General features: G+C 43.2%; 1 protein-coding gene across 1 annotated transcript in view; it reads left to right on the forward strand.

Annotated features, from left to right (window-relative positions):
• The window catches only part of Cttnbp2nl (CTTNBP2 N-terminal like), a 71,258-nt gene extending 59,779 nt beyond the window's left edge, over window positions 1–11,479 (forward strand). Inside the window, exons 4-6 of the mRNA XM_008833961.3 lie at window positions 768–998; window positions 5,797–5,904; window positions 7,408–11,479. Of these exons, the coding sequence (XP_008832183.1) occupies window positions 768–998; window positions 5,797–5,904; window positions 7,408–8,883 (1,815 nt within the window). The 3' untranslated portion in view covers window positions 8,884–11,479. The remainder of the gene's footprint in view (window positions 1–767; window positions 999–5,796; window positions 5,905–7,407) is intronic.
• Window positions 11,480–14,607: the final 3,128 nt, after the last annotated feature.

Genomic DNA, 14,607 nt, shown 5'->3' on the forward strand with positions numbered 1-14,607 from the left:
ATATATATCCAGACATTTCCTGATTCTTAGACCCCTGGGTACCAAGGGGAACAGAAAGGACTAAGGAAGACAGAGGCTGAACCATCTGAAAGAATGGGTAGAATTTGGCAGTAGACAGAAGGGATTTTTGTCTACACCTGTGGTTGTAAGCACCTCCTTGCTCTTGACCCATCAATAACTGAGTCAAGTTCCATATGGACAAATGACAAGTAGTCCTGGACCCGTGTGGTCATACTTAGTGTCCTTTGCATACCTCCTGGCAGCCTGTTAGCTCTCTAAGGATATAAACTCATAAAAGTCTCATGTTAACATTTTAGAAATGCAGGTGCCATAACAGAAGATACGATATACCTTCTGGTAAGGCAGACATTGCAGAGGCAGTCAGCCCAGGGCTTAAAAACATGGACTTTGGAGCCAGGCTGCCTGGGTTTAAGGCCTAATTCTGATAATTTGCTGAATAGCCTCCCATCTGCATGGTTTTCCCATCTGCAAAATGGAGATGATCAGTACTGCTTTATGGAGCTGTAAAAATTACCTAATAGGGCCGTAAATGCTTAAGGTAATGTCTAGTACCTGGTCAACTCTATAATTATTTGTGCTTGTTCACATTACTACACTCTTGCCCCTTTCTGATCTTGCCTGTCTTTGGATAGCTCTGCCTGTTTTGTAGTCAGATTTGCACTAACTTTACCACCTTTAGTGTATAACTACTGAATAGTACATTCCCCACCATACTAGTTTTGCTTTGTGTTTTTTCTTATTCTCAGGCCCAACACAGAGATACTTTCATTGAAGAACGCTATGGAAAATATAACATCAGTGACCCTTTAATGGCGCTACAGAGGGATTTTGAAACACTGAAGGAGGAAAATGACAGTGAAAAGCAGCCAGTGTGCACAAACCCACTCTCTATTCTTAAGGTGGTGATGAAGCAGTGTAAGAACATGCAGGAGCGCATGCTGTCCCAGCTGGCTGCGGCGGAGAGCAGGCACCGGAAGGTAGGCTTGGCCCAGTGGGCATGGGCTACAGAATCCTGCTGATTGCTGTATAAATGATGGCTGGTGTCTTCTTGTCACCCACCACTGTTCACAGTGCTTCGGTTGGGCAGGTGTTCATGGGTATCACAAAGGCCCTTCACTTACATAGGAGTCAGGGTATCCAAAGGCAGAGACAGGTTATTCCAGATGTTCAGTTCAGGGAATGTGCCAGATGCCTTATTGAAGATGGCATTCCTTCTTGATACGTCATTCCAGAATACTTAGTGTGCTTTTTCAGATCTTGGTCTTCCAAACTTTGGCAACAAGCTGGCGTTTAACCATACTTGTAGCTGAACAGAGCGTTCTGTTTGCTTACTTAACTGATAAATAAAAAGATTGAGAGAGAGAAAGAGAGACAGAGAGAATGTGAATTTACCTGACTATAAACATATAAGCCAATAGATTCTTTCCATTTACTCCTGTTTTGAGTTTCACTGTATTATATTGCTCCGGAGCCCATAAACAGTTCTAGGGTCGTTTGCTTTTTTAAATTTATTTTTATTTTGTGTGTATGAGTATATTGTGTGCATATATGTAAGTGTGCCTGTGTCATGTGGTACCCATGGAGGACAGAAGAGGGCATCAGATCCCCTGGAACTGGAGTTCTAGACAGTTGTGGGTGCTGGGATTTGAACCCAGGTCCTCTGCAAGACCAGCCAGTGCTCTTAACGGCTGAGCCATCTCTCCAGCCCAAGTCATTTGCTTTTAGCTTCTATACTGTTAAGTCAGGGACAGGGTTGGTTCTATGGCTGAAAGCTCCTAAGCTGAAAAGGCAAACCTGTGCTTTCTTCAGTCTCATCTGTTGGCATTCCAGTGAATTTATTCCCCGGTTTGTTCACTGATCATATTTGGCCTACAGAAGGTGTTTGGCAAGAGTCTGCCTTTTAAAAAACTACAGTTTAGAGTTCAATTTTGTAAAACTGTATTAATTCAACTGTGAACCTAAAAATTTACAGCCACTTTTGAAAGAGATATATCTTTGCCTTGGAAATTGTTATTGAATATGTTAAAGCTGTAATGAAATGCTTCTTCTAATCATGTGGTTATTAAATAAATAATTTTTTTAAAAGATTCAAAGGAAAAAAAAACCCTATAGTTTAGATTTGCACAAAGGTAGGTAGCACTGCATTTTTGTACAAGTTTTAATCAGAAAAATTAGGCCAACAACTGCCAAATGTAGCAGGCATTAGTTTACTCTCATGGCTAAACTTGGATCAGAGCTCTCTGCTGAAGTCATATCTGAGAAGTTACCCACATCCTGGGTCTTCTTGCCTGTCTGCCTACGTTTCACTTTACATAGTTCAAATGATAGGTCCTTAACAAAGGTAGGCTACAGATATTCCACAGTCCCCCCAAAATAATATGCAGACTATCAAAAGTTTATGCATTTTTATGGAAATTTTTTTCATACTGTCAAATTCCTAAAGTTTATTAAGATCTAAGATCTAGCTGGGCGTGGTGGCACACACCTTTAATACCAGCACTTGGGAGGCAGGGGCAGGAAAATCTCTGTGAGTTCAAGGCCAGCATGGTCTACATAGCAAATTCCAGGCTAGCTGGGGCTACAGGGAGGCCCTGTCTCAAAAAGACTAAAATACATATATTTTAAAAAAATAATTAGCCTAGAGTAAAGTCACCTGAAAATATTTCATGTCGGTACATTGAAATGTTTTGTAAGCGAAGAAAGTCCTCACCAGATCTCTTATTGATTGGTGAGCCTTATTCCCACTTTGTACAGGAGGTGGTTGAATTGTGCTGACGGGTTGGCTTAGGCGGCAGGCCCTGGGTGTCATGGAAGGTGTAGTGTTGGTGGTTTGCAGGGCTAGGTGACTGGAAAGAGGAAGAAGCTAAAAGTCATTGAAAACTCCTTAATATTATGTTTCAATGTAAATTACGTGTATGTGTTCCTTGGTGAGGTACGTGCACCACATGGGTGCAGGTATCTGCAGAGGGCATCAGATCCACTGGAAGTGGAGTTGACAGGCAGTTATGAACTGCCTGATGTGGGTGTTGGGAACTGAACACAGGTCCTCTGTAAGAACAGTAAGCACTCTTGACCACCAAACCATCTCTCCAGCTCCTCAATGTAAAATGTTTTAAGTGAGCATTACATTTTGGAGACTAGATACCTACCTGGTTTGTTTGGGTGGGTAGGTGGGTTATTTTTGTTTGGTTGGTTTTTGTTTTTGAGACAGGATCTCATGTAGCTTAGGCTGGCCTTAAAGTTAACAGTCAAGAATGACTTTGAACTCCTGATCCTCCTGTCTCTACCTCCTAAATGCTGGGATGACAAGTGTGTACCACCATGCCTGGCAAACTACCTCTGGAGCCTCTTCTCCAAGTGGAGCACTGCCATTGTCAGAAATCAGATAGTCCTTTGAGACTTGTAATTGGAGTGCTTGTAGTCCCAATTTGCCAAGTCCAGTTTGTACCTGTCACTATGACATTGTTATTTACTGTAACCCCTTTGCCTCTCAGAAATCATGATCTGAAGAGTAAATTATACAGTTACAGTGCTTATAATGAAAAGTAGAGCTCCTTAATCCCCGTCTTCTCCTTCTCCATCTTCCCAGCACTCAAAGGCAACAACTTCAATTTTTGTTCTTGTTGTTTTAAGACAAGGGCTCACATACCCAGCCTAGCCTTGAACTAGGTAACTGAGGATGACCTTCTGCCCTCACCTCCTAGGTGGTGGGATTATAGGCATGCCCTGCCACACTCAGTTTAAGGAAGTCTAATCTTTTGAAAAATTCAGACCCTGAGCCAGCCTCCCTGAAGCAGCTGCCACTTCAGGTTCCAACTCTTTGGGGTCCTGCAGAGTACAATGACTCACTCCTCCATGCTGAGGTGTTGCCTTGCCTTGAGCCTCTTTTCCTGCTGCAAAATGTTATTGGAATTTTTCATCTAGGGGCCAAAGAGATGGCTCAGAGTTTAAGAGTGCTAGCTGCTCTTCCAGAGTACCAAAGTTCAGTTCCCAGCACCCATGTGGAGCAGCTTACAACCGACTGTAACTCCAGCTCCAGATGATCCAATGCCTTCTTCTGGCCTCTGTGGACACCCAAACACATGTAGTATACACAGACAGACATCCATACATACACATAAATAAAATAAATCTTTTTAAAAATTATTTCTTGTCTACTAAAGCTTCTTTTGTCTGTGACATTCTAATCTTTTCATTCCATTTCTGTAATTTTAAGACTCTCAAAGGAGAGGATACATAAAACATGACTACTACGTTTAATCAAAAGCCTTTTTATTAAATATTAAAATTAGATTTTTTTAAAAAAACAATCTTACTATACAGCCCTGGCTGCATCCTGAGTACTGGCACTAAAGGTGTGTGCCACCACACCCTGCTAAAAGATTCTTAAACTCAAAAGGAAATACATCACACTGGGCGTGGTGGTGCACACCTTTAATCCCAGCACTGGGGAGGCAGAGGCAGGCGGATCTCTGTGAGTTCAAGGCCAGCCTGGTTTACATAGTGAGTTCCAGGACAGCTGGGGCTACAGGAAGACCCTGTCCCAAAAAGACAAAAAAAAAAAGGAAATATATCAAAATATTTTCATTTTAAATTTTATTTATTTATGGGTTTTTTTGGGGGGTGAGTTTTTTGGCGTTTGGGAGTTTTCTTTTGGTTTTGGTCTTTTTGAGACAGGGTCTCCCTATAGCTCCAGCTGTCCTGGAACTCACTATGTAGACCAGGCTGGCCTTGAACTCACAGAGATCCATCTGCCTCTGCCTCCCGAGTGCTGGAATTAAAGGTATGCGCCACCACACCCAGCTCTATTTTAAATTTTTAAAGTGGAGTTTCATGTTATAGAAAATTTTCTTTCTTCATTCCTTAGAATTTTGATGAGAGCACTCAGGAGGCAGAAGCAGACAGACCTCTAAGATGGAGGCCAACTTGATCTACATAGTGAATTCCAGGCCAGCCAGGGCTACAGGGAGACCATCTCAAAAGAAAAACAATTTTTGGATGAGGCAGAATCCTGAGAGGTGGCCTTCTCAGGGACAAGTACCCTGACCTGGAGGTCTAAGTCAAGCCATTTCTGAAGCAGGAGCTGCTGAGCACCTATACCCAGTCAGAATGTTGTGTTACAGGCTGAACTTCGTGGAGAATGTCCCTTTATGTTTGTATTTCTCCTGGAAACTGGCTTTAATCCTTCAGTGTAAGTGGACTCGAGGTCAGCAGGTCAAGTAAGAGGTCTTGTGAGAAAACACCACTTAGGATCTCAACAATTGAGCCATTTTGTACTTAGGGTGAAATCAATCTTTCACCTTTTACATTGGTGTACAAAAATGTGTATGATTAGTTTAGCAAGGCACAGGATATCCCCCATTTGAAGTGCTGTATTTCAGGCTCCTGTTTTGGTGCCTACAGGGACTAAGCATTGAAAGGAACACCTCAGCTTTCTAGGGGTCACCTTCCCCACCACCTGCTTGCCCCTCATCACACCAAACTGCACGCAGTTTCAAAAACTTTCTCCTAGTTCTCAGAAACCTCAACCCCCACAGCTAGTCAGTTGCTTGCCTCTCTGTGTGCATTCTTCTGCACGTATTTCGAGTAAACATCTTGTGTTCTAGCACTTGGCTTACACATCTTTCCTTGCTAGACAGTGTGCTCCCTCATAGCCCTGACTGGATTTCATTTGTTTATTTAATCTGGAACTCTCTTATGTGTTTAGTTAGGCACTTAGTGATCTAAGTGTGATTGCTTGATATTTGGAAGTGAATGCATTAAAATTCTTTAAAGGTGATCCTTGACCTTGAAGAAGAAAGGCAGAGGCATGCACAGGACACAGCTGAAGGAGATGATGTCACCTACATGCTGGAGAAGGAGAGGGAGAGGCTGACTCAACAGGTAACTAAGGCAAGAGGATCAGGCAGCATTTACCTAGTCAGATTATTCTATGGGGTGCTAAACGGTGAGGGAGGCTTGTGGTCAAGCAGGTCTGGAAGCTGCTGGATTAAACAAAGTTAAACAGGCTTCTAAGTATGCAGAATTACATCATGAGTCTTCAAGAACAAGATAGACTATTCCAGTTTAGCACAGCTGTTTCCATCAACTCTTTTTTAAAAGACACAGATTACTCACTGTGGAACTATCATTCCATAGTACATACTTTGGGGGTCTCTGATTTGGGGGTATAGTTTTTGAACTTGGGGTGTTTTTTTTTTTTTTTTTTTTTTTTTTTTTAAAAAAAAAAAAAAATTGGTATAGAACCCACAGTAAGTAGAAACACATTACCAAGTACAGTCCCAACATGCCTGAAGCAAAAATCTCAGAAAATGAAACACAATACTGTCTGCCTGTAGTATACATTGGTGCCTTCTGTTTCATTTTTTTAAATATTTTATTATTTTATTTTATGTGCATGAGTGTGTTTGCCTGCATGTATGTAAATGCACCTATGTCAGTGCAGTGCCCACAGAGGTCAGAAGAGGACATCAGATCCCTTGAAACTGTAGTTACGAATGGTTGTTAGCCAACATGCAAGTGCAGGGAACCAAGGCCAGGTCCTCTGGAAGAGCAGCCAGTGCTCTTAACCACTGAGCCATCTCTCCAGCCCCCTTCTCTCTTTTTTTCTCTCTCTTTCTTTCTTTTCTTCTTTCTTTCTTTTTTTTTTTTTTTTTAAGAATCTGCTCATGGCTCACTGAGTTGGATTCTCCATCCATCAGTGGGTCTCATTTGGACAGACACTGGTTAGGACAGGTTCTTTGACCATTTCAACTCATTCAGAGTCTGTGATGATGTTAGAAGATAAAATAGACTGCATTTGTGTAGATCGGAGGGTGGTGGTGTATGCCTGTCATCCTGCTAGGACTGCTAATTGGGAGGTTGGGAGGTTGAGTCCGGAGGATTCCACGCTCAAAGCCAGTCTAAAAGTAAGACCCTATCTGATGGAAACAACGGCAAGAAAAAGTATGGTCCAAATGCCGCTGTTGATGCCTGGTTTTTGTTTTCTTAAGACCAGAGAACACCATTGCCGAAACTTTTCAGTTTCCTTTTCAGCAGTACTCGTCCCCTGGTCAGGCTTACAGTTTTCTGTTATTTGTGTTGGCTGGCTCTGTGCTCTACATACCTAAAAAACAATCAAGCATCATATTCCCTCTGATCACCCCGAGGCAATGAGGAACTCAGAGTGCCCCAAAATCATCAAGGAAAGATTAAATCATAGTGTATGGGGGGTTTGTGTTGGGTGTTCTGATACTTCAGAAATACTAATTAATCTAAGCACCATGGCGAACATTCTAATACCATGTACCAGAGAACAGCTGTCAAGGACTTACGTGATCATCATTTGTAGTAATTCTCTTTCTCTTCCTGCTCTAATCAAGATGTGTGCTGCCATTTCTTTTCTAGCTAGAGTTTGAAAAGTCCCAAGTGAAAAAGTTTGAAAAAGAGCAGAAGAAGCTCTCCAGCCAGCTGGAAGAGGAACGCTCCCGCCACAAGCAGCTCTCATCCATGCTCGTGCTTGAATGCAAGAAAGCCACCAGCAAGGCAGCCGAGGAGGGGCAGAAGGCAGGGGAGCTGAGCCTGAAACTGGAGAAGGAGAAGAGCCGCGTGAGCAAACTGGAGGAGGAGCTGGCAGCTGAGAGGAAGCGAAGCCTGCAGACCGAGGCCCAGGTGGAGAAGCAGCTGTCTGAGTTTGACATCGAAAGAGAACAACTGAGAGCAAAGCTGAACCGAGAGGAGAACCGGACCAGAACTCTGAAAGAAGAGATGGAAAGCCTGAGGAAGATCGTGAAGGACCTAGAAGCTTCCCAACAGCCCAGTAGCACCAGCGAGCAACCGAAGAAACCAGTAACCGTGTCCAAAGGCACCACAACAGAGCCTGCCCTGCTGGTGTCTGTGTTTTGCCAAACGGAGAGTATCCAGGCAGAAAGAACCCACGGGAACATCATAGCCAAGGTGGCAAACACTGGTCTTCCTGGTCCCACTGCTCCTGCTTACTCATACGCAAAAGCCAATGGCCATTGCGACCCAGAAATTCAAACTAGCAGGGAGCTGATCACAGGCAGCAGTGCAGAAAACCAAGTGCCTCCACGAGAGAAGTCTGTGGCATCAGCCCAGGAGAAGCCAGTGGAGAATGGTGGGTGTCCTGTGGGAGCTGAGACTCCAGTCACAATGCCCAGTCACCTCCCTTCCAGTGGCAGCTCACTGTCTCCCAGCAGCACTGCCTCCTCCTCTTTGACATCATCTCCCTGCTCTTCACCAGTACTGACCAAGCGTCTTTTAGGCTCCTCAGCCAGCAGCCCTGGCTACCAGTCTTCCTACCAAGTAGGGATCAACCAGCGCTTCCATGCAGCTCGGCACAAATTTCAGTCCCAAGCAGATCAGGACCAACAAGCCAGTGGTCTCCAGAGCCCTCCATCCAGGGATCTGTCCCCTACCCTGTTAGATAACTCTGCTGCCAAGCAGCTGGCCCGAAACACAGTCACTCAGGTGCTCTCCAGATTCACTAGCCAAGGGCCAATCAAGCCCGTCTCTCCCAACAGCTCTCCCTTCGGCACAGACTACCGGAATCTGGCCAACACTGCCAACCCAAGAGGTGACACCAGCCATTCACCTACTCCAGGGAAAGTGTCCAGCCCTCTGAGCCCTCTGTCTCCAGGAATCAAGTCCCCAACCATCCCTAGAGCTGAAAGGGGAAACCCTCCACCTATCCCACCCAAAAAACCTGGCCTCACCCCATCCCAGTCTGCTGCCACTCCATCAACCAAAACTCATTCCCAGGCATCCTTAGCCACCACAGAAGACCTTGCCAGCAGCTGCTCTCCCGGTGCCATGGTGGCCAATGGCAAGGACGTTGAGATACTTTTGCCTACCAGCAGCTAGTCCCTACAAGTGAGTGTCTACATGTGGCGTTCCATCAGATTTCGTCCAGGAGCTAAGAGTTAGACCATGGAGTCAGATTGTGTTATTTATTTTGATAGTAGCCACAACCATCTGTATATTGCTGTTCAGTGTATTTACCTTTTTGTATTTTTTTAAGTAGAAAGTGAGTAGTTTGGATTTCTATAACTCACTTCTTTGTACTAGCTAGAAGGGGACCTCAGAGACATCTCAAGCTCAGCAGTCACCCTGTGTGGTGGAGAAATCTATTGTGTATCAGTCGGTGATCTGCTGTCATTTGGGATCTGTAATTACTCAACACTTGGTTTGAATTCTGCAGAAGTGGTTCATGCATATTTTTATTCCAGATGAACATGTTTTAAAAGTGCCTGAAATAAGACTGCCACATGAATGTGATTCTGCAGCAGAAACAAAAGAAAACGAGATCCTCTGTGAATCTGAATGTTAGAACCAACACTGCTTTTAATCCTGGTTGACTTTTTCACACCAGCTTTGCATTCTGAAACAAGGTTGCATAAGTAGAGTGGAAATCCTTCTAAAGGTGGGTGTGAACTCTCCGTGAAGCTGAGCTTTATAAAGCCCTCAAGAAACCGTCCCGAGCACTAAGCAGTTGGGGTGCTGATTTTCTTGTACTTTTGAAAAATTAAGTCACTCTGGTTTCCTGCATCCATTCTTGAACAGAGTGAAATCACATCTTCATTCGAAACCATCTTGGAGCATCTACTGTTGTGAAAGGAACTTCTGATTCTGATTGCTTTTACTTGAATAGGAAATAGCAGAATGACGTCTTTATTCTGTAATCAAAAAGCAATAACTTAAAATTCACTTTATAATATTTTAAGTCAAAATTATACAGGTGTTACCAAACTGTTACATTTATTCTCCAAGCTGCCAGCACTTGTCTCTGTGGAACCAAATTAACTTTTGCCCAAATGGAAGTATACATATACCTGTATAGATACATGCCCCTTTACATGTTTAACATACACACACTGAAGCACATAAATATTAGTGTGATTGTATCTTTGGAGTTTGCAGTATAGCATAAAGGACAAGTAGAATTGCATGTTAAGATTACCTGCCAAAGCAGCTGGGTGTGGTGTAGTCCAGTCAGTCAGGGGAGGGATCCCTGCACAGGGAAGTGCAGCGACTCAAAGTGAAGCCCAAATCAGCATCCTAAAAAGGCACAGCTGAACTAAGTCTAGGGGCACGGAACTCAGCTGGTTACATGAATGGGTGAAGCAGAGACTCCCAGTGCTGTCCACCAGTTTGTACTGGGAGCTATAATGAAGCAAAGGGCACCAGCCCCATTTAGGAAGACCGCCCCCGTGCCCTGCCCTGCAGGAATGCTGAACCAGGGCTGCCAGTTCTTTAAACTAGAGAATTCACATTTCCACAAAGAATCTGCATTCAAAATATTTCCATGTTTTGAATACCAAGAACTGATTTTAAAATGTTTTTAAACACTGCTGGTTAAAACAAACACGGCTGCAGCTGAATTTAACTTGTATGCTGCCAGACCACAGCCTTTTAAGTTCTAGAAGTTCTGATGTTTCCATCATAGTGAGTTTGTATAGATGGAAGCCTCCAGGTTTCTCTGCTGTGTAGGCTGCTACACATGACCAAGTCCACAGAATAGAACTGTCTCGCTTTTACAAACAGCTCTTGACAGCCCAACTCAAACATTGTGGTTATGTGATTTTTGTATCCAGAGGGAGAGTGGTGGGGGAAGAGAGGCATTGGTGTCTTCACATACATTCTCCTAGCTAGCACCTATCCAGCCGCCCCCAACCTGCTATAATGTTTTCTTTTAATCTCTTGAGTCAACGGTGGAAAGACATGTGATGGAAATCAATGGATAAGTCCAGAGCAGAGTCACTTGTGATGCTACCGCTTGTAATTTAAGGTAAATACATGAAATATAAAAGTACTGCTGATGTTCCAAGGTGTCTACCGAAATGCTGTAAGGGGTATGTGGAACTTCCCAAAGCTATCATGTGTTGAGTTGTACTCCCATCACGTAACCAAAATGGAACAGTGAGGATCAAAAGCTGAACTTCCTAATCAAGGGGAGACTCCAGTGCCAGCGTGCTCTTACCTCTCTTGCTTTAAATGGTAATCTTAAAAATTGCATTGTGCTCTTCCTTTGTTTGGAGATAGATATATATAGAGAGAGATGCTATAAGGAAGTTTATTTCTTAGGAAGTACACTGAATAATGTATTTCTTTTAAAGTGTAATATGGGGGTGGGGATATGCAAAAGAAATGTGTATTTTTGCTAGTTGCCTATCTTCTGAGATAAATAAGCACAATCCTGAAATGGATCCAATAATTCAGTTAGAGATTATAGATTAGTATTTAAGTTTGCAGTAGATTGTGTGTGTGCTATGTAAAAGTTCCATGCTTCACAATTTTGGGATTAACCCACGTCAGCAAAGCTATGTTACTGGTCAACAGATTATAATGATGTGTGACATGTTACACAAGCATTAACTAGTCGTTAACATTTGTAAAGCCAAATGTACCATGCTGAAGTCTTCATTTTTATAGCAGACTACATTAAAACAAGTTAAATTATATTGTCTGGGGGAAAAAGTCTTGTCTGTACAAAGCAAAGAACGTTGCACAATTCGGGGTTGTTTTATTGGAAAGGGGAGCAGGTGATGTAGTGGAAACACTTGGCCTTGTCTTTGGAAAATCAAAACTCGATGGATCTTAATTCTTTGAGAATTGCGTATATGCATACAATGTATTTTGATCATAATTCATACCACACACACACACACACCCCTCCCAACTTCCTGTCCTTTTTTTTTTTTTAATAACCCATTAGATCCAATGTGTGCTCCCCATATACCCATGGGTGTGGGGCCATCCACTGGAGCATGGTTGACCTAACAGGGGCCACACTCCTGAAGAAAACTGACTCTCCCTCCCCCAGCAGCCGTTACTGTCAATAGCAGGGGTGGGCTTATGAACCCCTCCCTCCTCCATGCTAGACTGTCGACTGGCTTGATCTTGTGCAGGTAGCCACTGTTCCTGTGGCCCTGTTCTGCTCTGGTCCTCCATGACCTCTGGCTCTTACAGTCTTTCTACCCTCTCTTCTGTGATGGTCCCTGAGCCTTGAGAAGAGGGATGTGATACAGATGTCCCATTTGTTGCTAAGCACTCCCCAGAGACTTATTCTCTACACTGTGACCATTTGTAAATTTCTGTGTTAACAGCTGTTCACCACACTAACTTCTCTTATGAGGACCAAGAGCCAAGCTAATCAGTGGTCACAGAGATACATATTTCGATGGCAGTTTGATACTATGTCCATCTAGCAAGATAATAGTAGTAGATTCACCTCTAGGGCCTATAAACTCCCCACCATGGGTTTTGGTCAGATATATAGTACCAGGCTTGTGTTTCCTGCTGTGGAGCAGGCCTTAAATCTAATCAGAAAGCATTGATCATGCCAAGACGTTGGTGCCATCGTTGCACTCATAGGCATATCTTGCCAGACCAATTGTTACTAATAACGTTTTAAAGCTCCTTCAGGGCTCTGGACCTTTTGACAATCTTAGAAAAGCTAGAGACTGCATTCCCAGGAAAACAGATATGCCTATGTGCAAAATTTGGTTGATGGCCCTACTGGAACCGGACCGAAGCTGTCCATGACTCACACATTCCAGCCTCAATGCCTGGTCTTGTTCTGCCCTCTCATTTCACAAATGACTAATGCCTCCCTTAAAGTTTCCTAGACTAGTGCTGTTAGTGCTATGCTCTGTTTGCAATGTAACTTGTAGCCAGACAAAAGTACTTGAAAGTTCTTTGATGTACAAAAGATGTTCAAACAGTGTGGATGTTTACATATCTTAAGTAAGCTCACTAATGATCAGTTTAACAAACACTACCTATAACCCATTTCCCATGGCAGCCTCTGGCAAATGCTGCCTTGTCAATTTGTATGAGAAAGAAAAAGAGAGAATTTAGAGAGCTTCTAGTGAGTAGGTAGTTCTTGAACTTCCAGTGCCTCAAAATGCTGGCTTCACAATGGGCTGAGTTGGGCTGGGGGTGTGGCTTGGTGGTTGAGCGCTTGCCTAGCACATGCAAGGCCCTGAGTTCATCTGAGAACTCCCACAGAGCTCCACGCTCTGGGAGTATGGGAGCCATATTTACTTAATGGTGAGTCAGAGATAGGCAATAAGTTTTCCACAGGAATAATTTTTTAAATTTAACCAATGTTTAGACTAGTTAAGAAAATTGAGAGCCTATCCATCCGTGTCTTCAACTATCAATAGACAAATTTTTTAAAGCAGGAGGGATACTGCAATTAGGGCTCTCAAGCTTTATTCTGCTTGTGTATAACCTTAGGGAGCTGCTAAAAATGATTCCTGGGATTGGGGCGAGGTACTCTGAGGACCATGTTTTGTCAAGTAATGCTTCATATCCCTCTGTTTTTTTCACAACTTACTTGCCTAGGATATAAGGAGACACACTCCACTACTCCTCACGTGGGCACATGAGCTGTATCATCTCTAATGTAGTGATGAGATCATTGAAAACAAAAGATTTGTATACAAATTCTTAGTTTAGTGATAGCCAGAATTTCAAACCTATTAGTGAAAAATTCTGAGGTGCCCTAAATTTAATTAGCCTAGTGCGAGAGGATGGCAGGAAGGTTGGCCTGTAAAACCACAGTCTGAAAGCAAAACCCTTTTATGTTTTTGAAGGTATGTTCAAGTCCCACTGGGGCTCCCACCAAGGTGATATGCCCTGTTTACAAGGAAACTTTTGGAACTGTGCACTCCAGTTACTCTGTGAACTACCGCTTTACACCAAAGCATTCCCTGCTTCACATTAACGCTTGCCCTCTTACCTATAGAAATACTCTGTTTAGAGAAATAGTCTTAACTGCACATTGTGCATGTCTGTAATCGTAGCACTTGGGAGGTGGAAGTAGAAGAAACCAGAGTTCAAGGTCAGTCACCCCGTCTGCTACATAAGGAGTTTGAGGCCAGCCTGGACTATATGAGAATCTGTCTGGGAAAAAAGACAGGAGCTGGAGAGATGGCTTGACATTTAAGAATGCTTCCTGCAGAGGGCCAGAGCAGTTTTCAGCACCTACATCAGTGGCTCACAACTGTCTAACTCCAGCTCTCTTCTGGCCTCTGAATGCACCTGCACACACATACACAGAGAGAGACAGACAGACATACAAATAATCTAAACCCCAAAACAATAATAAAAATAGTTTATAAAAACCCCTCTCAGCTCTGGGTCTGGTAGCCATTTTCCAGCTTTACCCATCCCTGCTGCTCATAGCTGCAGAGTCTTATTTTCCTAGCCAGCATTTGTAATAGCTCACTAAACCTGTTTGTTACAGAGTTCTCTCAGTCCAGGAGTTTGGGTTTAACACTGAAAAGGCCTGGGGATGTAGCTCAGTGGTGGGCAGCATGTTTAAAATGCACGAGGTCCTAGGTTTAATTGCCAATGCCCCCTCAAAAAAAAAAAAAACAAAAACAAAAACCCAAATTACAACAAATGTAATTTAAAGATCTTCATTAGCTTTATTTGCAGTTGTAGAATCAGGCAACACTTCCTTCCACAAAATGGGTTATTTGAGTGCACTGAGCCAAAGGCGGTTGGCCTTGTAGGGAAAAAGAAAAAAGCTGAAACAAAGGGGTTTGGTCAGTTGAACGTTACTTTCCTTGTAACCTG

Source organism: Nannospalax galili, unplaced genomic scaffold (genome assembly GCF_000622305.1).
Source record: "Nannospalax galili isolate Female #2095 unplaced genomic scaffold, S.galili_v1.0 scaffold475, whole genome shotgun sequence".
Taxonomy (NCBI): Eukaryota; Metazoa; Chordata; class Mammalia; order Rodentia; family Spalacidae; genus Nannospalax; species Nannospalax galili.